General features: G+C 42.5%; 1 protein-coding gene across 3 annotated transcripts; it reads right to left on the bottom strand.

Moving 5' to 3' along the window:
• Positions 1–73: 73 nt before the first annotated feature.
• On the bottom strand, positions 74–26,582 carry NAB1 (NGFI-A binding protein 1). 3 transcript variants are annotated; one of them, XM_049803630.1, is made up of 8 exons: positions 26,364–26,582; positions 20,024–20,857; positions 14,203–14,336; positions 13,124–13,175; positions 7,315–7,425; positions 4,833–4,974; positions 3,429–3,578; positions 74–2,283 (listed from the first exon to the last, which is right to left on the bottom strand). In XM_049803630.1, the coding sequence occupies exons 2-8, from the start codon at positions 20,840–20,842 to the stop codon at positions 2,192–2,194; spliced, it is 1,500 nt and encodes a 499-aa protein (XP_049659587.1). In that variant the 5' UTR covers positions 20,843–20,857; positions 26,364–26,582; the 3' UTR covers positions 74–2,191. The 3 variants fall into 3 exon arrangements, with proteins under 3 accessions (XP_049659587.1, XP_049659603.1, XP_049659593.1); XM_049803646.1 differs by having other exon boundaries at positions 3,453–3,578; XM_049803636.1 differs by lacking the exon at positions 26,364–26,582 and adding an exon at positions 23,498–24,044.
• Positions 26,583–26,811: the final 229 nt, after the last annotated feature.

Genomic DNA, 26,811 nt, shown 5'->3' with positions numbered 1-26,811 from the left:
ATAAACTGAAATATCATTCTAGAGATAACCAACTGGTCGTGACACAAAGTACTGTATTTACAACTCAAAAATATAACTGTTATATACTTTAATTTATAGCAAATTTAATACATTAGTGTTTACAAAATAAATTCTGGACTCAACTGAAACAGCGTGCTGCTTAGCAAGTTCTTTATCCTTCCTCTCACTTTAATTGAAGAGACCAGCAAGCTTAAGAGCTTCTTCTGTGATCCACGCACAACTTTTGATCATGCCAGTACAGTTCAAACCTTAAACTGTCCTTTAACAAGTTCCATACACATCTCATGAAAGCTACTCGGATACTAACCAGGGCACTGGCTAACGTTACAAACTGAAGAAATATCTTATCCGTATTACTAGCTCACACAACAGGAAAGAGGAAATATAACTACACATTCAATCTCTTATTTCTAACAGCAAAGCTGCAAACTCCGTTGCTTAAAGTAAGATACTTCAGTAAGTGAAACAGTACCATACAGTTCAAGAAACATTTTTTTAAAAAACCAAACATTTTAATAGTATAAAAAGTTGTTTACTGGTGTTTCTACTATAAAGCTTTGTTCCACAAATCAAAAGTGATAAAATAATTAGATACGTTTACAGTGATAAGAGACTGCAGTGTAGACATTTCAGCTCACATTTTGCTGACCCTTTCAGTACAACATAGACTGTGACTGAATCGTTAACACACATCTATGACACAGAGCAAACTGCAGACATGAAGTGCACACCTGAATATGGAAGTTTACCCACTGGCATGGTAACTTACTTTCTTCAGCCCTCCCTTCCCCCTCCAGAACACACTGTAGGCAAAAACTGTATTCAGAAACTGAGGCATATAACCATTTTGACTGCAGGAAAGCAACTCTTATTGAGGGAGTTGCGCAGAGGAAAAATGGATGCACACAAACACACCATGGTAAATTCCAAAGTTATATGCCGACTATTTCTCCTTAGATAAAATGACATCTGCAAAAGTGAAAATGTACAAAAAATAAAAACTGTCAAATAAATAAAGAATACAGATGTTAATTAATCACATATATAAAGAAACGTATTGGCATACTGTATGCAGTATACGGTATATTCATAGAATCATGTGGGCTGGACAGCACTTAATAAGGAGTCACATGCTAAAGACGTAACTCCTTGTCTCTCTCCTCCAAAAGATCTTATGGTTTCTGGATATCAGGTGCAACCTTTTACACCGAGGCACAAATCCTGCATCATATTTCATCTTTGCCACACCTAGGAGGCTTGCTTTTTTATTTTTTTTTTTCCCCCTTCTCTTTTAAGATCCACAGAGAAGTCCGAAAAGTTATAATGGTCTGAATCACAATTTTTGCAGCCCTGTCCGTGCTACTTGGTCTCTTGGGTTTCCTACCAAATGAGATTTTTAGTAATTATACAGTATATCAAACCATAGTTTTTCCCAGCAAAACGGGAGCCAATCATATGGACTCTTCCATACTCTAACTGGCATTTTCTACACTCCTGAACTGTAGGTAGGTATTATGCTGTAAGTGTGTTACACAAAGGCTGCTGAAACCATTGAAAGTGATGTAACAATAGTTAAGTGTCAAGTACGTCCGCTATAATACAGAATCAGGGTCTAGGTCTATGCTATATCCACATAACATTTTAAACCATGAAATATTTTATGCATTTTCCTTTTTTCTACAAATATTGTTGCAAACTTGCTGTTAATTGTGTCACAAGGTTCGCATTCCTAATTCTCCAAGGATTTTTAATTCAAATGTTTAACAACCATATCTACGCTAGGTACACTTAAAAGTAGACATTGAAATTTCAAGTAAAATGAACTGTAGCCACATCTACTGGACTCAATACACGTCCCGACATCTAGATTTACTTTGATAAGTTATACAAATACATAATACATTCTTAAATAATGAAGACCCACAATATTAATTTGTGAATCTTCCCACGTTATAAAACCACTTTTACAGGAATGTTTATCCACCTGTATTACTGTTTTAGTTTGCAGTGTCTCTTGCTTTCCTGTTTCCACAGATTACTGTACCAGTTCTTAGGCTTTGGCTATTGAAATCTCTTATTTGAATGAGGCAACACTGGTTATTAAGGCTGGTTTTTTTTCTCTTGTGAAGTTTCATTCTTTACTATGACACCATTTTCCAGAGCAGAATGACTATCTTGTGTCTTCAGGTTCTGTTTTTATGACCTTCCTTTCTATGTTGTTAAAAGCCGAATGAGGAAAATCCTTTAAAATACCAAGGCCTTCTGCATTAAGAAAAGAAATAAAGAAAGAAAGAAAAAAAAAGATGTTAAAGATGCTGCTTGGAAACAAATATATTCTGTTCTTAATTCAAGAAAACGGTCCATGAACCATATGGATACTAAGAGTTGAAGCAGTAAATTCTGCCTCCTCCTACTGGGCTTTAACCCAGCTGGGTTAGAACCACCTCAGTTACATTGCAGTGACAACGACAAAGTAATCACCACAGATTGACTTCAGTTCTCTCTGGCATCAGGGCTTAGTGGAGATGCACTCTTCACCTGCATTTTGAAAGGGAACTGGTAAAATCCCCAACTAGAAATTCCACTAAGTGAATTATCACTGGGATTGGGACAAACTGCAAAAAAGGTGAGCTAAGATTGCAATATACCAAAGTGGAAGATGTAAGATTCTGCCCAGTCTTGAAAACAACTACTGTTGCATCTTGTCTTTCAAATAACCTCTTTCCCATTGCATCTTTCATACTCAGGTGGGATTTTATTATTATTCCTGAAGTTGTGACAGTGTCAAGAATTCCTGGCTTTATCTCAGTGTGCCGAGTATTAAATTGAAACCACCCATATAGATTTCACAAAGGATTCTTGCTGTCTTCTATCAACCTTATAATGAGTTTCCCCCCATGCCAGAGGTAAATGACAGGATTGCCAGTGAGCAGAAGTCAGTGAATGGGAAAACCAGTTCAAAAGACTTAATGCATGATTTGGTTGACAGAACAGGAACAGTGCTAGGTCCTTACAAACCAGAATAAAAAGTCTTTATAAGAAGCCTGATTCCTTTACACAGAGTGAAGCCATGTTATAATCAAACTGCATTACAATGACAGCAACAGAAGTATTTAACAGCAGTAGTTTGGGTCAATACCACTATCTGAGGACAGACAGATGCCAGAACTTGCTTATCTGAACCTAGTTACGAATCCTTTAAGCTCTTCCCAAATAATATTCAATCTGATTCTAGATTAGCAAGTAACACTCCTCTTGAAGTTCCGTCCAAAGCCTTGATTAAAAGGTTACACACAAAGCATGCCAGTCTGAGCTACTGGCTTCTTCACTCAGAGAGACCACGTATTAGTAAGTTGACCACAGGCTTTGTAAGAAATGGTGGGTAATTTACAAGGGACAGCACTAACCCGAGGACTGGGACTTTGCCTCACCACTGGGGTAAAGCCGGATCAAATCACTGCACAGAGGTTTTCCAACGTGCTGCTCTCCATCAAGTGAAACATGCTGCAGCTGTCTACTTGGCAGATTTGACATTCGGAGATTCAGCGGTCTTTCACCTGGAAGTTGTTCACAGTGAAACATTGATGCGTTAAAAGCAAAACAATATTAAAAACAGGTAGAGACTTAAAGACATAAATTCTATCAGCAAAAAGCGCATCCTAAATTCCAGCTGCTCAGGGAAGATTTCTAGCAAAACAAGGCTTATGGAAATATGCTGCTTTGCAGACTATTCCACAGGTACTGCTAGAAAGGGACACTCAGCCATACCAAAAAAACCCAACCAACCAAAACCACCAAACCAAGGAACCAAAAAAACCCAACTCTTTTATTCTGCTCAAAACCCCTTTGAGATCCTAAAAATTCCCGCTCTCGCTGCACAATCCCTTTGAGATCCTAAAAAGTCCCACTCCCACTGCACAATGGATAAATGTTATAAAGAAGCTTGTACCATCAAGAAGAGCTGGATCCACACACCTAATTCTTCCTGTATACTTGTGTACTGCATTGCTTGACCAATACACCCAAATGAAAACCTATGTTTTAACATTCACTTATATGGATTCCCTTAGTTTCTCTTTCTCCCTCTACTGCTTCTCCCCCCCACCCCCCTTAAACAAACTAGCTCTTAAAAAACAGATACAAGAACTTCTGGTTGTATTTCTTGTTTTTATAACATTTTGTCTCATTTCACAACAGGAAAAAAAGAAATCCAAACAGAAAGTTCTCGAACAAAACAAACACTCCGAAAATTAATTCAAGCTAAGGAATAGCCAGTTGGTAAATCAAAGAGATAACCACAAAACCATAAGCTTTTTTGAAGAATAACAAGCTACTAAGAACATCGTTAGAATCTGCTTAGTTCTAAGTCATTTACATAGCCAGGTTCTCAGGTTTTGTTCCTAGACTGCACAAACAGGTAAACAAAAAAGGGTACCAACTACACGATCTGCTTCACTTTCAATTTCCACAAAGCAAGAACAGAAAGACATGCAACATTCTGCTCTGTTTTCAAAACTTAGGATAAAGCTAGTGCCAAGTTCTGCCCTCAAGAATAGTAGTGCACCCTGCCTTCTTCCCTCCCCATGCTATCCATAGGGAAAGCAGTTTGCCCAGACACATTAGAGTAACAGAGCAGAATCCGACTGTACATCTGATTGCATTATTTAGACTGTAAGCACTTCAGGGCAAAGATCTTGTCTTGTCCATTCAGTGCTCAGTGTTCTATACTAGATAAATAACACCACTGACAAAGGTTGCACAATATCAAATGTATTTGCTGGCAGGAACGCCATGCCTGGAAGCTACCATACCTTGTCCATCAGCATTATCTAATGACATGCCATTGGGGCTGTGCTCTTCTGAGTTTTGTCTGTAACACCCTGTGGAAAGACGTCTTTCTAATGCAGCCTGGTTGCAAAGAAACTCCATCTGTTTTGCCATCACCTTTTCTGACTGCAAATAAAGCAAAAAAGAATTCTCTATATATACATACATACAGCGAGTCACAACAGGGAAAGAAAACAATATCAGATGATAACACTAACAGCCTAGATATAGGTTTTTGTTGACTCAGATGTACAGATGTGTGCTTTACAGTTTCTTCAAAACTATCAAGCAAACAAAATATTTTTGCACCCATAAAGATTTTCATACTGTACATCTGAGTCACTCAAGAATACTTAAAATGCAAGCTGCTGTAGTTCATCCATGCAGAAATGCAACATTAAATTCTGTTCTTCGAAAACACACAAAAATCACTTTCTGCACTTTAGGACTGCAGGTTACGTGAAGAGAATCTCAAGAAAAGCAAGAAATAACGTCTTAATTATCCAGTTAGCTCTGTTCAAATATATGTCTTCACAAAGTATTCCAAAAAGTATTCCAAGAGCAATGGCAACATCTGCTAAAAACTTATGCCAAGATTTCACCAGACATCTTGGAATCTTTATTTTAGGAAACAGCACTACACAAGCTTAAAAATCTGCCATTCTGAAAGTGTAGGATGACAGTATGTTTGTGGGGGATAAAGGTGTGAAATGTCTGTCTAGAAGAAGAACAAGACCTATACACCTCTAGAGAGTGAAACTAAACAATGCAGTGCAACGTGGGAGGCAATGGTGTCTGAATGTTTGTCATTGACTTTAATGCCAAGAGAATTCAAACTTTCAATATAATCTTGTTCTTGAGAATGTAAATAAGCATCTTGCAAAAATAAAAAGAAAATCACAAGTCAAGAAAGTTGATTTAGAAGAGCCACAATGAACATAAGAACAGAAAGTGTACAAACTTAACATCTACGATTGATAGGAAAAAAAATAATTTCTCTTTCAGGTAATGCCATAATTGTTTCAGCTAGTACAGAGGCCTATTAATTGCAGAGCACTTAACTTTTCTGGGGAGATGATGAAAGCCCTGACTTCCCATGAAAGTCTGCTTACTCAGCATAGTTCAACAATTTACAAATACAATGACAGCGTAATAGACCAGCAAGATCTGAGCTTCTCCAGTACAGTGATGACCCTGACAGCAGGGTAGTGACATGACCGATATTTACTTACTCTGGCTTAGAGCTCATCAGGTTCTGCAGAAGAGCACTGATAGCTCAAGCTTGGTCTTGGGAGGTACATAAAAAAAAAGGAACTATTTTCAAACAGTTTACTTTCAAGTGTGCTTTAATTTTGCTGTTCTGTCACTCCTGTTACAACTTTTGAACTATAAAATAATTTTTAAAAATAATAAAATCATGCCATCTTTGTTGTTTAACTGGGATAAAACCAGAATTTTAAACAGCAATAATGCTTTTGATCACTGTAGAAAAACGTGTAGAGTTGTCGATACATTTAAGCTTAAAATAAATCTCTAGTCCATTGTTATGTAGCAGTGACCTATGAAAACTTTAAAGCATACACCAGATGAAAATAAGCTTGCAAAAATGAAGTTCATTTAATCATGTGACATCAGAACATGTAGCATAATTGCTTTTTGATGCATTGCAATGAACAGATTTCTATGACTGTACACGACTTTGCAATAGAAGAAGGTAAAAGACAGGGTAACACATCTAGTCTCAGGAAACAGGAGTGTAACTCTTAAATGTAATCTTACATGAAAATTTGGTGATTACATTTGCCCAAATCAGCTATACAAAATAAATTTGTAGCAGCTTAGCATGAAATCCCTCCTTGGCAACAACTGGCAGTAGGAGATGCGTATTTTGCCTCAAGGCTGGGATACACTACAGAAAAGACAAAGAAAGAATCGGAAGCCTGTCTTCATTTATAAAAAGCCTTCTGGATACTTGAAAACACTGCACTTCCACCCGGCTAGATGTTACTTCGAAAGCAAATTATCCTCTCGGATCCAGAGGTTCACTATTTCCTAAATATATTGGCCTTTCTTCTTACAAGAAACGTCAGAACTGAGGACTCCAAGATCGCCTACTCTGTTCCTCTAGACTCAGTAACTTGAACTTTCCATTTCTATCTAATAAAGCAAGTAACACAGCACATACTGTACCAACAGTACCCTACTTGCTCCCAACAAGCAATTGCGTATTTTCAAGCCTACTACACTAGATCTTACCTTCTTGGAACTAACAAGGGTAAAGCTGTAGCACTGTGTCAGAACAGTTTCAGAAGGTAAACCCAAATTAAGAGTGATGCAATCACAGCAAAGCTAGGTAGCCTTTGAAAATTGACAATAATTACTTGAGTCATCAAAACAATACATCAAAATTGATGTACAAAGAAAGACATGGTCTATTTTATTCACAGTGTAGTGCAGTTGGTTTACCTGGGAATTAAGAGCTGTTGAGTCTTCACTCTTTCCTTTAGCCAAAGCAAGTGGCATTTTGTCTTGCTGATAGAGCGACTGGACTGTGTCCTGGAAATCAGGATAGCCATCCTATTGAGCATAAGAAGAAACCAAACACCAAGAGGGACATATTACTGATTTTTCTTCACCCTCTCTGTATACTCAAAAGAAATAAAAAAACAACTAAAACCATTCCTGAACTTTTGTAAAAATTCTGGACTGCAATTTACATATTCGTGCTATCCATTTCATTTAAGTTTGTGCATAAAATACACATAGCCTTTCAACAACAACTGCTATATATCTAAAATGGCATACACAGGCAATCATATCTCATCTCTTACAGTTTCAGGTGAACGCACACTACTGTTGTCACTGACATTAAACTAGTTCACATTCACTCTTGCCAGGTGGATTCAGGCCCATGGCTTCTGTCACTCTCTACATACAGCGGCTTTAGAGATTCTTAAGAAATCAAGTTGATATGAAGTTGAGAATGAGGCACAGCAGCTGGATATACTAACCTTGAGAAACTGAGCAAAGCCTCCTGAAATTCAACGTATTTCACACAGAACCTATACTAGTATCACAAAATGAAATATCACCATTTTAAAAGTAGGGTAGCAAAGAGTTTATATACTATGGGAAATCATGATTCAATAATTCTTTCGGTCTCAAATGCTTATGACATGCAAAGCTCTTTTGCAGCTTGCATATGTACCAATAAAGCAAATAAAGTTCCTGTGAAAGCCTGCCAGACTCCATTAAAATGAATTAATCATCGAAGCAAAGGTTCAAGATGAGAAATTTATCCTACTTGGCATTACAAAAGTAAAGCTCATGTAAAATAGAGGAACATTCAGAAACATTTACAAAAGCACAGTACAGGTGACTGTCACAATGTGAGAGGAAGCTAAAGATCTTCAGATAGACCCAAACCTGGAAAACAGTGACACCTGTCACCAAGGATCTGTAGACCCAGGTATCAAAAGTACGCCAAATCAGGTATATTTTCCTTGTGGATTCTAGAGGTCATGCATTGAAATAATAACATTTTTGACAATAGCTGGACAAATGGGCTACAGCCCAAGAACAAGAAAAGCCATCTTTCAGAAAAAACACAGAGGAAGGACTACAAGGTCCATGCCGTTGGCAGGCTGCCTACTGACCTGCAGAGCGGTGGTCAGACCCATGTCAGGTGGCCAGACCCTCAGTGCAACATAATGCCAATGAAGCTATTCTTTATGCTCAGGGGAGGGGGAAAAATAATAATAATAAAAAAAAATCTGTCTGAACACTACATATTGCTTTTATCCACCCAACATACTCCCTCAGGGAAAAAATAAACATGACAGGTATGCAAAATTTCATAACCAGGTAAAATTGCCACAAAACCTCATCCTCTAGAAACAAAGGCTTTGCAGCACATTTCCATTAGCACTGACCGTTTTCACAGTTAGACCTGAATTTGTTTGGGAGAGGAGAACGATTACGTGTAGGAAGATGAGAAACTGCATACACAAAAACCTATCACTCAGGGTCGTATTTTTGCAACAAAACAGGTAGCACGGCTCTTTATAACGCATCTGTGATCACTTGCCAATACCAAACCAAAAGCTGTTTCCTAAAAGCAGGCCCGGCAACCCATTGCTGTTTGTTGCCGCGACCGTCACCCGTCAGTCACGCAGATAACTCTGGTGACGATGCAGTTCTGGATCACCTTCCTGGAGCCTTTCCCCACCGCTGGCTGTTCTCCTCCCCACTGCTCCGTCGGTAAGGGCTGACGAGGAGCAGGCTGGGCCAGGCGATGACCTGCTCTGCACCATGTTTGCCGCCTGGAGGTTCCTTTTCCCTCTGCGGTCAGGAGGGCCTGCTGCATGCAGTACAGCATTTTTGTTTTGCCATGCTGCTGCTCAGTTGTTTTTCAAGCGGCTTCGTGCAGCAGATGTTCTCAGTCCCACATGTGCTTTTTCGCTCCCCCTAATGACATTTTTCCTATGCAAACAGTAGCTTCTACTGCTTTTGCTGTTTTTGTGAAAAACACATATCCCACACTTCGACTGGTTTTCTTTTCAACCTTCTCGGCAACAACAAGTGGAGGTGGGCCTTTTCTCTCCTCTCCCTCCACCCGTACCGGCACCAGGGGAAGACGCTTCCTTGCAGCCTCCACTCAGGTCTCCCTGGCTGCGCCCCCTGACTCCCACTGAGCTTTGTGAAATTAGCTTTTGCAAGCTCTCCCCACCCCTCTCGTTCAGCTGAACGGAGACACTGACACACAGAACAATTCCTTTATACCGCAGACCGCAAGAATATTTTTAAAGCTCTCTTTCTTTGCTCTCTTGGCTGTTCGCACTGACTCTGAAGGGGAACCTCGTCAACCCCAATGCAAAGCAGCAGCAGCAGCGATGAGTAGCTTCTCCCTCCATGACTTCTGCGTGATATACCTGTGACTTGTTTTGCTTTCCAAGCTGGTGCCACAACAGCTCATCGCTTTGAGCAGTGCTGGTACTGAGTCACAGAAGATGACAAAATAAGGGGTGCCCCCACCCCGCAACACCTATGCAGGAGAGATCCTTGCTCTGCAGGAGGGTGCAACGTTTCCATCCCTCTTTGCCTGTCCTGCTCTTGTCCAGAGCAGGTTTAGGAATGACGACCCTTTTTTATCATCTGCTTCCAAAACCCAATTCACTCCATTCCCTTTTTCACTCCCTTCACACCTTTAGTCTGTCATTTGCCTGGAATTTTTTCCCTTCTCCTCTCTACACTTCACTCCCACAGCTCGCCCACCCACTCTACGAATAAGAGGGGGAGAGCTCGCAGGGGAAGAGAAAGGCTTTTACAGGTAATTTGATGTAATTCATGGCATATTGTTTCTTTGTAATGCTTGTGTGAGTTTCATATTCATGAAGAGGATAAATTTACAATGACGGCTGTAACCTGGCAGTGCACACACAGCTCTGCTAGCTCTGCTCAACGATGACCTTCAGAGTCTCTCTGGAGGTTTTTTTAAGTGTTATTATATTTCAGGAAATTAACTCATCTTTTTTTTTTACAGTAATCTTTTACACTATGCAAACAGGGTGCGAAGTCTTTCCAAATGCAAGCACTAGTATTTTAGACCACGCTTTGCAGAGACATTAATGACTAATGGTTAAAGGAATGGTGAATCAAAATACAGAGTTCAGCCTTAAAACAGAAAGGCAAAATGACCTTTACCAAAAAAAAAAAAAAAAAAAAAAAAAAAAAGAAAAAAGACAGACCTAGTTACAACAACAGCAAAAAACCCACAATCCACCCATGTTCAGATCCTCTGCATGATATTAGCATGATAGTGAGCTAATAGAGACACATTGAAGCATTACAACTTTAAAAACAGGATGAGGAATTCTTATCTAGAACAGAAGGAAAAATCTGCAGCTTTTGCTACCATTTTCATTTTTATCTCCACTTTTCTAAAAACAAACAAAACACAACACACAAAAAAATCCCCAAACATACTACTAAAAAAAGGACCTTTTTTTTTTTGCAAAATGCAAGCCCCAAGAACTCAAAACACCACATGTAAAAGTGACCTACTTAGTAATGCTGCATCTTTTTTTAATTTCTTTGAAGAAAAGTCCATGATTTACAGTGTACCTCAGAATTGTAATGCACTGAAGTCATGGTTTACTCCTTAGAAGACTCCCAAACTTGTAAGGAAAAAGACATTTATGCTGGTAACAACACTGGTAATGTCATAATTAATAATGCTATGCTATCAAATGAAAGATTATTTCATTTAGTTCAATTTTCAATTTCTTATTTTGGAAAAAAGTCCTATTTCTGAAATAGTCATTTATACAGTTAGGAGATGGAATTTTCACAAGCATTTTAAAATATGACTGTAATTTTAGATAAAAAGAAAATCAAGTAAACATCCTTTCTCAGAATTACTGAACTAAAAAGTGTCTAGAGAAAGCAGGCCTTCCAGACCTTAAGATTTCACCATGCAGAAAATAAGAGAATGCACATCCCCTAAAGGCTGTCCAAATTTCCTGCTCTCCAAAACAACTGTTTCATCCTGTATTTTTCAGGATTTTAATTTTACTTTTTCTTTCAATGAAGATCCTGTGGAATAAAGCACCTCCCTTGCAGTGTGTCATTTTAGATAGTTGCTCATCATCAATTATTACTGAATGAAGGAAAAACTTCCTAATGCTGAAATCCAATAGTCAGTGAAATACTATTTCAAGCAGAGGAGCAGCAGCTCCCCACTAGCTCTTATAAGGTAGGACTAGACTGGACAAAAGAGGGGACACTCAAGCAACCATCCTGCAACGTGTTGGTCAAGGCAGATAATGTTGAAGGTGGATAAAATCATTTAATGCAGCATTTCCCTGCTATTTTTTGTGGATCAAAGAACAAGCATAGGTCAAAGCAAATCCTAACACATCTAAATGACAATTACTGACTTATCATCAAAGGTACCAGTAAATCCTCAATGCATGTGTATATTTTGTATAATATAAACTCAAACTACAGCTGTACACAGACCAACAGAATTCAATAAATAAATAAATAAGATTAACTCCTCCATACCTATTCATAATTGCCTTTTCAAAACTAACTGCTCTCACCAGGGTCTGCCTCACAGGAAAAGCCTTTGTACAGGTAACAAAGGATCGCACTACTGAAAAAAATGAAAGCCTTACATTCAGTGCATCATTTTTCATAGAATGAGTTACACATGAAAAACGCATTCCAGAAGATGCTGCAACTGTTCTCTACAGTTAAAGAATATATCGCCTATCTGTGTCACATACAAATCTAGCTCAGGCCTAGCTTACATTCTAATGCACATTTAAGCTACACCTTTTGGAGCAGAAGTACAATAAAAAAACCCCACAGCACTAAGGATGAATTAGATACCCATGTAACAGTGAAACAGCGATTTGTTTAAAAAATAAATTATAAGGAAGATCTGCTATTCTTATAAGGTACATAGGTACATATACTTCCCAAGTTTTTTTGGGGTTTTTTGTTTTGTTTTTTTTTAAATTAAAAGTGACTTTTTCAAAGGCCTCACATTTACTTCCCAGCAGTGGTAACCAAAGAAGAAGATAAACTATATATATGTTGCTCTTGCAGTCCTAACAAGAAACTCCCAGCATCTCCCTAAGCAACATCTTGTGCAGGTGTATACATTAGCCATGTGTACATGTGGTTTTTACACAAAACTAATTACACAAAACTGTAAATTAATATCTACAGGCACAAACATTTCTGTTGACTTATATAGCTTTTAGTTAGCTTTTGACTTTTCAATATGATCAGGTTTATAATTTATAGCATAGTCAGAAATGGTTAGCATTCCGCCATCAATCCTTACCCAGAACTCTGGATTTTGGACAGGATCACAAGCTGACTCAAGCAAATTAAGCAAACCCCACCTCACACTGACTTAAAAGCAGGAGGCCTTTTGGGAAGACACTTCCCATAGTGCTCAAGCTTATTCCACCACAGGAAGTCAGTCAGTCTCATTCCTCCCCCTCCTACTCACTCAGAGCGCAAAACACAGAGTAACTTTACAATTAAGCAAATCCTACTCTTTATCCCTGCTCCTACAGGTTTCTCCATCAAGCATTTACATTTGCAGAGACAGTGGTGATGTTCCCCACCTCTCTCTCTCACACCCATCAACTCTCTGTCAAATGTTTTTCTGACAAATTTCCTTAAGACAGATCCCTTCAAAACAAGTGAATTTTATTTAGCATGCATAGGTCAAAATACAGGAGTCACAATACTGTACCTCTATCTTGATTCTCTTTGGTGACAGCTCATCCCTTTCTCCACATTTAGATCTAGAAGAGAAGACACATACAATATCAGTAAACAGCACATTAACCCTGACCATCAGAAATAATAATGAAAGACAGAGTCACAGAAAAAAAAATAATAAATCAGGCAAGAACAAGTGAGATGCACAGAAAAAGCCTCCAATTCACTTGGAGACGACAATAAACGTCACTCAAGTATAGAGGAATATAAGCGCCTTGTGTTGTTTTCAAAAATGTCAAGAGATTCATGCACTCTTCTTCCGAACAGAAAGGAAAGCTACCTGAGCACAGAGAATTACAGAAATTACTTTGGCATTGCTTACCCAGAATGGATGTATATTTACAGTAATCACTGTAGAAGAAAGGGGAGCAAAGGAAAACCATAAAAAGCCCCTAGAAGTATAGGAAAATGTATTTTGAAAGGATACTGCATTACTCAAGGGAGTGAACATTTAAAAATATTATATAGAAAGTATCAAGACTTTCAATCATATTTATTAATTCTAAAGTTTTAATTGGATTTAAAAGCTGTTAAGCTGCCTTTGTTACTGTTTCATAAAAGTAGTTCATTTAACAGAACAGTAACAACTGAAATTAGGACTCAGCTTCAGTTCCTTTAAAGCAAGTTTGTAAGCCACTCCCTATGACCTTATCTTTTTCACTCCCTGGAAACTAAGAAGGCAAATCTGTATATGGAAAAAAGAATAACTGATACATTAAGCAGGTTTGGCTACTCTGCCTATTTGCATTAACCTTGAAATACACAAATGCCTCAAATACTTGAAACACCAGCCTCTCAGATGCCTCTCAACATGCATTATCACCGCAAAATCTGGAAAACTAGAGAGCAAATAAAAAGGTAATTCAAGACAGCGAAATCTTAGCAGTTTGAAAGCTTCACAACTTAAACAGCATTTTCCTACCCTCCTCAGAAGAGCACTTTGCTCGCTAAAGAGCAAGAAGAAAGTGCCTCCAGTTCTTTAGAAGAAATGCTATCAGACTGATTAGCTCCCTGAAAGTAAAGGTCCTTTTGAGTTAATTAAAACCTTACTTGGTGGTCCTGTAAGTATACTTGTATGTAACTTCTCGAGAGATTTGCCGAGCTAGTGCGAAGAGTTCATCTCTCCTGGTCAACAACGCGTTATCTTTTACACACAGCTGAGCGGCTGCTTCATTAACTGTTAGCTGGAAATCAAACACAAAAACAGGGATTCATGATTTTGCATAATTTCACCCATTGTGCTTGTAAAAGTACCTGTTCTTCTGAAATAATAAAAAAATTTTGACTGCAATTAAAATTACCTATAATTGTATACTAAACCCTGGAGGGTTTCTTCAGTTTATTTATACCCTTACTAAGCCAGGTAAACCTCTGGGAAGAGGAAAGATATAAATGTAGTTGGTGCATTTAACGTCCTTTAAAGTAAAATGTTATTGTAAGACTCTCTCAATGTGCACTGCTTGTGCCTCATCCCAGCATTAATTAAATCTCAGTATAAAACAGTAGCTCTGAACGTTCACAGTGTTTGGCTCCCAAAGCCTGGTTTACAGGGAATACTATTTTTATAAATGCAATATGCCCAGGACTTGGGGGAAAAAAAAAAAGAAAAAAAAAAAAAACAACCACCCTGACAGTGTGGGTACAGATGGCTTTCCCTGGTGAATACAGCATAAATTCTGTAGAAGGTGATGGTTTAAGAAACGATTAAACTTTTTTTAGCTGTGTTTCTCACCCTTGTGTTTGTGAAGACTATCTTCAGACATGAATCAAATGTAACTTGTTTCAAGGATGTTTTCCTGCCGGGACACATTTCTACTGCCTCTGGTGCTGGCAACAGTTTCATAAAGAGCAGAGTTGGGGGGGGAAGCCTTGAGGCTGAAAATGGTTTCGCAATGCTCTTCAGAAGCCTATAGGAAGTGGTGATACTGACATGGATTATACCAGCTTAACAATACTGCTGTCTGAAAAGCCTACGGTCAACAGTATGGACAAACAACAAAATTATTAAGGCAAGAGACACTGCAACTGAGATGCTGGAGAGGAGATTCCCTGCTCCTTCCACAGTGAGCGGGGCTGAAGAGACATTTTCACTTCTTCCTCAGCTGAAGAACAGCCAGTACTTGTAATGAAGCATTAACAGCAAGAGGGCAACAGAATACTACAGGTGTTTTTTTCCCCAAAGTGCCCGCAACTCTTCTACTCTTTGTTTCTAGAAATTAAGCTGCTTTGAATGGGCTTGGCTTCTCGCAAATGAGCACAGCTGCTTTGCTGCTACTGTCAACAGTATGTTCCGTCTCTCAGGCTACTGAATATTACAAAGCAGCTAGGTTTTCCACAGCACAGTCAGCAATATTCATGACAGATCGAGATGTGCCATCCCCAAAACTTGATCTGGCAGTGCAAAGAACAGCCGCAGTTCAGCACAGAGTCATGTGGCTGAGGACACGCAGGACCACACACGTGTGACCTCAGACACCAAAAACACTACTCATACAAGAAGCGCTTTTCATGGAACTGGACAGAAGGTGAAGCTGAGGACAGGCCAGCAGGTCTGCAGTTAAATGGTGTCTCTCGGGAGAAGGCTCAGAAACGCGCTCCTTTACCCCACCGTCTACCGCACCACAGAATGTTACTTGTGAATTAAATCACAGAGGCCAGCGACTGACCTGAAACACCGCATGCTCCATCCCTGAAGGATGGAAGCTGTCGTAAGACATGAACAACACACAACCATGCTGTCCTTCACTACAGTGCTTGAGGTCATCCAAATTAGAAAAAATATATTTCGCCTAATGCAACACTTGTTCTCCAGGGAGGTTGAAAAAACAAAAACAAGTATCGGAAGAGCTGAGATTCTCTCAGAGGCCTGTGCCTATGCAGTATTTCCAGTAAAACCTCACACAGAACTGCTGCTCTTAATATTTAATAAGCATTTTTTCCTGTGTTTAGCATAAAAGTCTCTGATCCGAGTAGGGCACTTCCCACAATACCTGAATGCTAATGAGAGGGCAAACATGTCTTTAACAGGCGAACTAGGTATGTTGCCTGATCCTCTAGTCTCTGCACAGGCAAAAAAAAAATAATCTCACAGAGATCAGATGTACAAGGGTGGGAAGTTCAGGTTTAATCTGTGAAACATTTCTAGGTGGTTATGTTCCTACAATACAGTGTGCTAAAATAACAAACTATTACCCCTTAGACAGGAACAGTTGTTCTACAATGTCTATCTTCTCAGAAAAAACACGGGGGGGACGGGGGGACACACACAATACAAAAATAAAAGGTTAATACAACACTGATGAAAAGATTTACCATCCAAAGCAGGCATTAATTTCAGTAACAGTGATAGCTAGTGCTTTGCCGAGGATGAATAATATGGCTAATGCTTACAAAATAATTTGAGATGTTTTTTATCCCTCAATAAAATGCTGGAAGGTTGCAAAAAGCTGAAATGACTGCAAATGCTTTGGGTAGTTGTAGGCAAATGCTGTTTATCCTAATATATGAGAAAAGCCAAATGTTTGTTTGTTTGTTTGTTTGTTTTTCCCGGTTTCTTCTTTCAGGTCACATCCAGACTTACTGAATTGAAGTGCATCATGGCTTCCTGCCTTTTCAGGAGGCATAATACTGCAGCTAGAAAGTGTTGCATGCCTAAAAATAAAGATTCTGTTTGCTGGAAGCCTTAATGATATGGAGCAGCACATAACCACACAGGCTCTACGGAAAGAGATGGGTGTATTCCCATCTGATGGGGTTCATAGATTCCCCCACTAAAATACACATAATTAAATACTGAGCCCTACTGTTTTGGTGAGTCAGCAAAAGAAAAGGAAGAGACCGAGCTAGACAAAATGTATTACTTGCATTTCTTATTCCTGTTTCTCACACTATTAAACAGCATTTTTTTCAGTTTTATAGATACCTAGACAAGCACTGAAATATTAACACGCAAATTACAAATCTGACTCAAACACGTGGGGGTCACCAAGTTCAAGGGCATGCCTCATACTCATCCCTCCTCCAGTCCAACTTTAAACACAAAGTGTTCTCCGTGCTTGAAAAGCTGTGCAATACCAAGACAATGGGATGGATTAAGGACAGTATGTTTATTAGTTTTGGAATGTCTCTGAAAGATTCTGCATCAGATTCTATGCTAGATCACTGCCTTACGCAGATAACCCTACCAACAGCACACGTTTCCAAACCAGCTCAGTGTTTACAGCTCTCACTGGCCTCTAATGGCTGCTCAAGCCCTCTGAGACACTCCAGTATTCAGAGTGAAACAGAGATTATTCTCACTAATTCACCACTAATAATTCCATCAAGTCTGATTTTAATTTGCATGCAACTCCACTCTGCTTGAGAAGCCAGAGATACCCTGATCTTTACATTAAGAAGCTAACCACTACTTAAGCTTTTTAAATTCATAGTGAAGTTTATTCAGCTGTTCATTGCCAGCTGCAAGGAGAAACCTTGAACTGCGAGGCAGAATGACAGCCTTGGAATGTATTAACATGTGCAGAAACACAGTCTCTGAACAAGCAGAAACTTACCTCCCTGGTTGTTTATGGTCCTTCCTTCTGAGCAGCAAGTTGTTTAAGCCATCAAAAACAAAAATCCACTTAAGTTGAGTTTCCAAAAGGCAAACTCTGGTTTAGCAGATTTTAAACAAAAAAATGGTCTCATTGCTACTATTTGTGTATTTGCTGCTTTAAAACGGAAATGGAGAGAAAACTGTTCAAGACAAAACTTCGTGAAATCTGGCCTCTTTAAGCAAACAGTAAACCAATTATGAGCAAATTCTTCTTGCTTGCATGTGTGCTGTTCCCATCAAGTTCAGCGAGGCCCCACATGCGTAAGTGAGGCATAAGTCAACCACATACTCCTTTGATCTTGTGCCCTTAATCATAATAGCGATAGAAATATTTCCTAAAGCCAAACCATGCTCTCATTCCATTTTTAAATATGGTTTTACAATGATGTAGTAAGATCTGTACTGCAGTACTAAAGAAAAATTAACAAGGCAGAGCAGTCGTCCTTTCTTCCAGTTCTTTGCTACCCTGCTCCTTCAAACTGCCACGCCACTATTCACTCCTCCAGCTTCATAGAGCCACTCCTGAGCCTACCACACGCCTGATACAAAAGCTGCCCCTGGCACCCACCTCCCATTACGCTGCTGGATGCTTGGAAATTATCCTACAAGATGTCTGCCCACATTTCAGAGCATTTTCTGCAGCTGCTATCCCAGAGAGAAACTGCAAAAGCGCACAGCTGTACACGTTGTACACCTTGACTGCCTCCAACCTCAGCTGGGGAGGACCCCCATTCTCCAAATTCTGACTCTGCAGCAATGTACACAGGGCATCTACACAATTAATCCTTTCAAATCATGCCTCCATCTCATACGCAACTTGTTCTGTTATGGGAGAGAGTCCCGCAAGGTCAGGGGAGTAGGACGAGATCTGTTCTTGCACACTGGATGAATTCATAAATTAGAAGTGTTCAACATAAAGCCACAAAGCACGTAAGTGAAAGCTGCACAGCTAAAACTGTGTGGTAGAAATGCGGCTGACTACTGACAAGTTCCCTTGGAAGTGTCTCCCCAGTCTGTAGTAAAAGCCCTTGTGAAGTCACTGCTGGTGATGTGCAGTTGCCTTATAAATGTAAATACATAAACAAAAATGTAAAGAAATATGCCTTGTTTCCTTTTGCCCTTCCACTCAGAAGCATAAAGAGAACCTAGTCTTACGCTATGGATCACACACCTACAAAAACTTCTTCTTGAAGCAAAAAAAGGCTAAAGCCAGTACAGTTTTTTTGGCACTCCTGTAACATAAACATTGCCTTTCCCTTTGGGAGCTAAGCCTTACATGCCAAATTTTAAATCCAACTGAAATTTTGCAATCACTGTTAACTGTGAAAATGCTGATGCAGCATTCATATCAACAGCATTTTGGCACTGCTTTGAATTAATGTTTGTTCTCCTCTTGTACTGTACTTTGGCACTAGGGAACTATTCCCCACACAGACACACCTATTGCATTACAATGTATGCAGTGTGAGCCTCAAGAATGCCAGAAGAGAAGCAAAGGAGGCCCGCGTGGACTTTTAAGGACAAGAGGGAACAGATGCTATGCAGGTATTACAGGACAAACCTTCAAATTACAGCCACTGATCAATAACGGAGATGGTCCTTTCCCTTCCTCCTCACACAGTCTGCAATTCACCTGACTGGCTTAAAGACCACTGTGCCCAAAAAACCACACAGGTTGTATAATTAAGCTTCATCCCAATTCAAACACAAAAAAATCCCACCCCACCAGGCTTAGGGACCTCATCAGCAGAATCCTTTTTACCTCAAGGGCACAAGCTACAGAGCAGGGTCTCGAGGTGAGGGAAGACAGCAGAGGGTAGTAACCAAGCCAGGTGATCCTGTTACCAGACACAAGCAATTTTCGTTACTCATCTCCCAAACAACCAGTCTACTCTCAAAGCTGCAAGGGAATATCAAGACAGGACTGCTTTAAAAATGTGCCAGATGCTTAGAATCCCAAGGGCCACGCTCAGTGCAATGCTGATTTGTTATTCCAGTGCCAAACTGTTTAAAACCTCTGTCTGATAGGCCGCACCAGTAACGGAGCAGTCTGATGACACCAAGGTGAGGTCACCAGTGCACACACAGCCCCAAGAAAGGGTACTTCTACTGCACCCAAGATTTCTATCCCAGGGCAGGACTGCCTACAGGTCCTGTAAAACACACAACTCTCGTCACCCAGTGAGAAGTGCCCTTACAAAGTGTACCCTGTGAACAGCATCTTGTAAAAGGTGTAGGAATAGGGGAGGAAGCCCACTGTCGCTCATGGTATTTTACCTCGTGGAGGGTGAGATGCTTGCCATCCTTTCTTTTCGAGTCAAATCTGCCATATATTGCACTGTACTTCCTGATCTCCTCCTCTTTGTGAGGGTCCTCATCACTCATCTCAAAGATGTGACCAATCATCTTTGCCAGTTTCTTATTTGTTTTCAGTAACTCCTTGACTTCATTGGAGTCACTTTTGGGCAGGGAGGGAACCATACGTTCTACGCATTCAGCAACTGACAGAGCAGCAGCGGCATCCAGGGTCTCACTGTTTTCCTTTGGTGAAGCTGGAGAGCCAAGGTCAGCCGGGGAAAGACTATGTTCGCTCTCTGTGGTGTGGTGTCCTTGCCAGAGTCTCGGTTCACTGCCGCTCTGCAGCGATAAGTTCCCCACCACATCAGATTTGCTTGCGCCCACGCTCTGCACACATGTCGTGGCAGCACATTTGGGAATCTTCAGGTGAGGCTCTCTGGTGCTGCTGTTCCTTTCGTAACTGCTGCAGGATATCCCCAGCCACGCAGGAGACCCTTCCGGCAGCTTATATATTGGAATGCTGCTGACCGGTAAGGAGGTGAGAGGCTGGTTAAAAAGACCAGGGTTTGTGACCCAGTCCCTCAAAGCCTTCTGCAGCCTTCGGACATGAAGCGGCTTGCTAGCCATGCCTACGAGAGCCATTATCTCCAAAAACTCCTCTTCACCTGCTTCACAGAGCTGCTGGACATCATCGCCACCCTGCTGAATGAAGGCATCGAAGTAGAATAAGAGATTTGCTTTTTGTAGTATTCGATACAGCTGCAATTCCCCAAGGGTTCTGGGTAGAGCTGACGCCATCACGGATGACAGAACCTGCAAACAGTAAAAACAGAGGGAAGATGAGCACCAGAATGCCAACGTCCAGATGCATCCCGCCCCACCGCCCATCTTTCCGTAAGGCTGTCAACTCAGGGGACAGGATTTATTTCTCTCATTATAAGAACACGTACGAAGTGAGAAAAGGGGTGAAAGCTTGATATTTTGACTAGTTAACTTAATGGAAACATTTGTGAAAAAACAAATCAGCAGATAGTTGCGATGCACCTACAAAAAAGATGATTCAAACAAAAAGCCACCTTGTTTTCAGCATTGCCACTTCATGTTTGTTCCCAAGAATGTCATTCAATATTGCTCACTGCTTCTACTTGACTCTCTTTTATATCTTCAGATCAAAATGATCACAAAACACTCCAAAGAATTACTGAATACTTGATCCCCTGAAGAAAAAAAGCTCATCAGTTTCAATTCTTCTGAATTCTCAAATCGTTTCCCCCCATAGCAGTGTGGAGGACTGTAAAAGGAGAGCAAAGAAGAAAAGTGCTTCACAGAACCCCAGAGGATTAATGAACTGGGTCAGTAAAAGGGTGTTTCAGAACCAAGTATTTCTACAGTTTTCCCCATTTCGCATAAAAAGGACCTAATGCTTCTACTGAGCTCAATTATGGCAGGAACATCCACAGACAAAGCAAAAATACTGATGGATTCCAACACATACAGTTTAAAAATGTTATTTTGAATTCACCTGCCCATTCTATTTGCTAACAGACCTGCATGGCGTTGATAATTCTGACATGAAATACCATTCAGCAGTGCAGCAATTGCGCTCCGAGGGCTCCCAACAGACAAACTGCAGCAGTGTTCTACACTTACGGCTGCAGAAAAAACATTTGCACAAGTTTCAACTTCATAAAACCCGTTATCCACAGTTATCCCACAAATAATAAACTCTTCAGAGAATTCTAAGATCTCTCACACACACACCACTTCACTCTATGATGGCTTTCACAACTACAGGCGGGTAATTTCCAGTATTACTGTATTGAGCTAAACCACCAATCAATAAGGTCTAAAGCATGTAATTTATAGTTGGTTGGGAAAGTAACAGAACTAAAACACAGAGCTGGTCTGCTAGCATTACTCTGGCTCTACTATCATGCTGCACTTTAAAAAACACATAGTAATAACCCCAAAAATCAGCAGTTACAGAATGATTTGCACACACTGGGGGGGAAACTATTTTAGTAACATGCAAACCCCCTCCCCCCAAAACTCCGGTGAAAGAATATATGTATGCTTAGGGACATTGGGAGGCTGGTAATCAAAAGTAAAACTAAGGCAGAACTTATTTTTACAATATGCACTTTTGCATATTTTTTTTTCCTTTACGATATGTGCTTCTTCTTCAGCAACTCAAACGTACAGATGTTACAAACAGCACTCAAGTCTATTCAGGAGGCATCTGAAATACCAGGCTTTTGCTGCAAAACTTTGATTAAACTCTACTAGAGGGAAATAAAATTAGGAGGCCAACAGAAACTTCACAAAAACGTATGTGGCAGCAATGGGATACCTACAAACAATCTCTTCAAGAAGAGATATGGAGCCCTGGAGAAAAAAAAAAAGAAAAAAATACAAAAACCCCAAAACCACCAGCTGCACATATAATTCTTTGTACGCTGGTATTTGTAAAACGGAATGGACAGCAATAGCCATTTAGATCTGAGCAGCCATTGCAAGGAGCTGCTGGTGAGCTCAAGAGCTAATGAACTGCACACACTTTGGAATTCAGGGTGAAACTGGAAGCATTTAAGAGCTACATATTTTAGAAATACAGTTTAGCTTTCAAAAATAACAGTTAATTTCAGAAAATTAAGTACTGTCTACACTCAAAGATGTGAGAGGCAACAAGGAAAATGAGGAAAATCACTTGAGGTAATCCTTCAAATGGTACATAATTCAGTATTTTAAAAATTGTCATTACTTCACAGAATTTCTTAGAAAAATCCTCCCATTCCATACAAACTTTGACAAGACAAACAAAACTAACAGATTACAGTTTAGTGGCATTTCAATAAACTGTTCCTACCCTCCCATTTCAAATAATGTTGACTTTCTACCATCAATACCACAAATTAACTTATGCAACTGTTAAAAGAATACCCATTTGCTCCGAAAGTCATTCATCTTAGCACAAAATCTACATAAATCTACATAAATGGACTTTGTGCAGAGAGCTAAATTGAATCCTGGGAGGACAGTGGCAGTGAAATTACACACGGCCCAAGAGCTCCAGGCAAGGCATGAAGCTCATTTTTCCAGCCCACAGGCTGGAAGAGCAGAAACAGTCCACGAGCAGCCTTTACCTAGAGGCTTCTAATCAACAAATCTCCTCATGACAGATAAAACTGGATTAATATGTACTATGGAGGCGTCAGTAGCGAGTCCACAGTTCAGACTGCATTGAGATTTGCATTTAAAGCAAAACTGAAATCCCTTTGTTTTGTACTTTAAAGACCAATTCTGTTTTCCAAATTTAGTACAGTAACTCCTGAAAGGGCCACGCAAATTTTCCATTTACGACTGCTACCGATTTCTGCAGAGAAGGCATTTTCAAACACTCTTCCTTTTGACCTCTTTTCTCCTCTCATTAAACAGAGTTCCTTCTGCACTCACCTCAACGACATCCCAGGTATTTCTAAACTTTTAGAAGGGGAAGGCTCCCTCCCCTTTCCGAGACAGCCTCACCATGCCACCAGCTACGCTGCTTTTCCAGACATTACCGGTCCACTCCACTGGTTCGGCTCAGCTCGCAGCCTATAAAGCCAGCAAAGCAGGTAAGCTAGTCGACCTGGAGGAGTAAGATGAGGCTTAGGAAGAGGACAAGCAACAAACAAGGTTCGCTGAGAAAGCAGCGCAGCACTGCCTGAATCGTAAGAGACCGTTAAGCCAAGGGACACACGGCATTTGCCGTTGCTGCCTGGCTCTGCTTACCTACCCGGCTACGGCAAACCCTTAGCACTCCCACTTAAGTCTCAGCACCACATGTCTTTCGGGTGACCTTTAAGCTGCATCTAAGACACCTAAAGTACTGCTTTCCACCACTGTTGTTCTCACTTCTTAGCGCAGCAGGGGCCGTGCTTTGGGGGCAAAGGGTGAGCACGAGAAGAGGTTATGCAACGAGAAGACACAGGGCGAGCTCGCAGCCAGGAGACTTGTGTGCGCTCCTCACTGGGAAGAGCACCTCGCGTAAGACCCCCGGGCACTGCATGTGTTCCCCCTCTTCCGCAGCCTGCCCTCTAAGTCTTAGGCTTTCTAATCTGGGATCCCAGACAAACCTGGTTCAAGAGTAACAGCCTGCTAATGTCCTCTGGCAAACCCTAAGAAGCTATCCAGAACGATCTGCTGCCTTAGGAGCGAGCAGGTAGATCTTCTAAGGTATGGCCAACTGCAAACCCTTTTACGGCAAAAGGCGGGAACGCGAAGCTGGCACGGGAGGGTCTGCAGGAATAAATGAACGCGGCGATGGCAGCTGAGCTGCTACTTCTCCCCCTTCTTTGCTCGTTGTCCATACCAGTAAGGAGTGTGAGAACACAGAGGGAAAAGCAGCTGTCTTTTACATTTTTTACAAACAAAGAAGCTACGAAATTCCCCAGACAAAGCTGTTTAAAATACATGCAAGGCTGCATACTGTTACAGCCACGGAAGAACCAGGAAATCACAAGTTAGATTTTCACTCAACCTTTGCAACCCACAACCATGCATTCTGATTTTCCACGTTACCTCATTCACATCCACAGCCTATCACCCCACATGCCATGCCCTCCTCTCCAAATGCTGGATGTCACCTTAAATTAACTCTGACCACAAACGTAACTCCTAGGAAAAAGGAAAACAAAAGCCACAGAGAGACACCACACAGCACTACTAAATATTTGTAAACAACCAGTGTAGGAATCGCAACCTATTTCTGCAACCGGCTCCCTCTATCAAGACAACCGGCAGTGGCGGCAGCCCAGCTCAACATCTTTAACCACGGGAAAACACCCGTTTCTGCCCGTTCTGCCTGGTCCGAGTTCAGAGCTGCACATTTCCCGGAGGTGGCAGGAAGACAGGCGGCTGCAGTAAGCAGGTGGTGGACGTGGGTGAAGTATTGGGAGAAGGAAAACTCGGGAGTTGTGGGATGTAAGCACGGGGCAAGGACTTCACTAGCAGTTTTCCTGCTTTTTAAGGCTGCACTAGGAGTAAAAGCAATTGAGCAACCCTAAGTGATTTTTTTAGAGATTTTCATTTCAGGTGAACTATATTTGAACTGTCACCGATTAAATTAGGAATATGCACAAGGAGAAAGTGCGAAATACCCCATTCCTGTATTTTAGGGAAAAGCGATTATTTCATAATACATCTTGATCACTTTGGGCGTTCTGAAAAGTCTCTGAAGACAAACCGGATTTGGATTTGAGAGCTGGCTGCTTTGCATATTCATTACATTTTTGCAGCGTTTCCAAAGGACTTTTCGCAGGAGAAGAAAATTACACGTAGCTGCAGAAGCGAGACTTAGCAAATTAAGTAGTCTTGTCTAGCTCTGAGATGTGCCAAAATACAACCTATTAAGCGAGTTTCACGTTCAAATACAGATGCCTGTCACGCCACAACTAATAAGAAACTTGAAACGTGCAATGAAAATAAAAATAAAATCGCGCACGGAGCAAGAAAGGGCCCCGGCACTTCACGGTTCCCACCCGAGCCGGCCGCGGGGACGGTCACGCCAGCCGGGACGCGGCCGCCGGCGGCCCCGGAAGGGAGCCGACGCGGAGGAAACCGGCGCAGCGGGCACGGGCAGGGGCTGCGCTCCCGCCACCAAGTTCGCAGCGGCCGAGCCCGCTGACAGGAACACCCGCCGGCCGGGGCCCGGCCGACCGCGGGAAGCCTCCCCGGGGGGGCGCTTCTCCGTAAAGGCTACGCCGAGAGGCGCGGGTGGTCGGGCGGCGGACAGGCGGGGCGGTCTCCCCCCTCGGCTCGGCCCGGCCCGGCCGGCGGCGCCCGGAGCCACCGGGCCCGGCCAAGCCCTCACGTCCCGCCAAGGGCCGCGGGGCGGGAGGAGGGGGTGAACCACTGCGCGGGGGAGCGGCCGCGGAGGGACACGGCACCACACTGCCCGGGGGGAAGGGGGGCGGCCGGTACCACAGCGCCGCCACCCCCACCCCGTACCCCCGCGCAGTACCGGCAGCCCGCCGCCGGGGCGCCGCCCCCGCCCGGCCCGGCCCGGCCCGCCTGGTCCGTCCCGGCCCGTCCCGTCCCGTCCCGTCCCGCCCCGCCGCCCCCGCCCCGCGGCAGCGGAGACGGCAGGGACGTTTCAGTACTTTCCGCCCACTCCCCCGTCCCCCCCGCGCCGGATTTCTCCGGGAATCACCCACGCACGGCCCGCCCGCTCCTTCCGGCCGTCCCCCGCGGGGCCGCGACCGGGCTGCCCCGGCTCCCCGGCCCCGCGCACCACCCCCCCCCCCCCCCCCCCGCCGCCCCCCGGCCGTCCCGCACGTACTCTGCAGTAGGCTGCCGCCGCCGCCGCCGCCGGCTGCCCGGGGCTTCCCTCGATGCCGTCCCGGGGCCGCAGACTCAGCCCCGCCGAAGTTCCTGCCAGCGCCCCCCCCGCCTGCGCGCCGCCGGCCCAGGCTCCTCCTTTCCCATCGACGGGGCGGGTGGGCGAGCCGGTCCCCGCCACCGCCTCGCTGCCGCCGGGGGGGGGCCGCGCGGCCGCCCCGCCGCCCCGCGCAGCTCGCCTCGTCGCGGCCGCGCCTGCCGTGCGCGGAGGCCGAGCGGGCGGGCGGCGGGAGGGAGCGGCCTGCGGCGCCCCCGCCCTTTCCCCCCCACCCCCCCCCCCCTCGAGCCCCGGCCCCGCCGCCGGCCCCCGCCCCGCACACACACCGCCCCCTCCCGCGCGGTCACATGGGGAGATCCCGCGCGCGCTCCGCCGCCCGCCCACGCGCGGC

This window comes from Accipiter gentilis, chromosome 1, assembly GCF_929443795.1.
Source record: "Accipiter gentilis chromosome 1, bAccGen1.1, whole genome shotgun sequence".
Lineage (NCBI taxonomy): Eukaryota > Metazoa > Chordata > Aves > Accipitriformes > Accipitridae > Astur > Astur gentilis.
The sequence above is the reverse complement of the archived record's forward strand: the minus strand, read 5'-3'. Positions and strand labels throughout refer to the sequence as shown.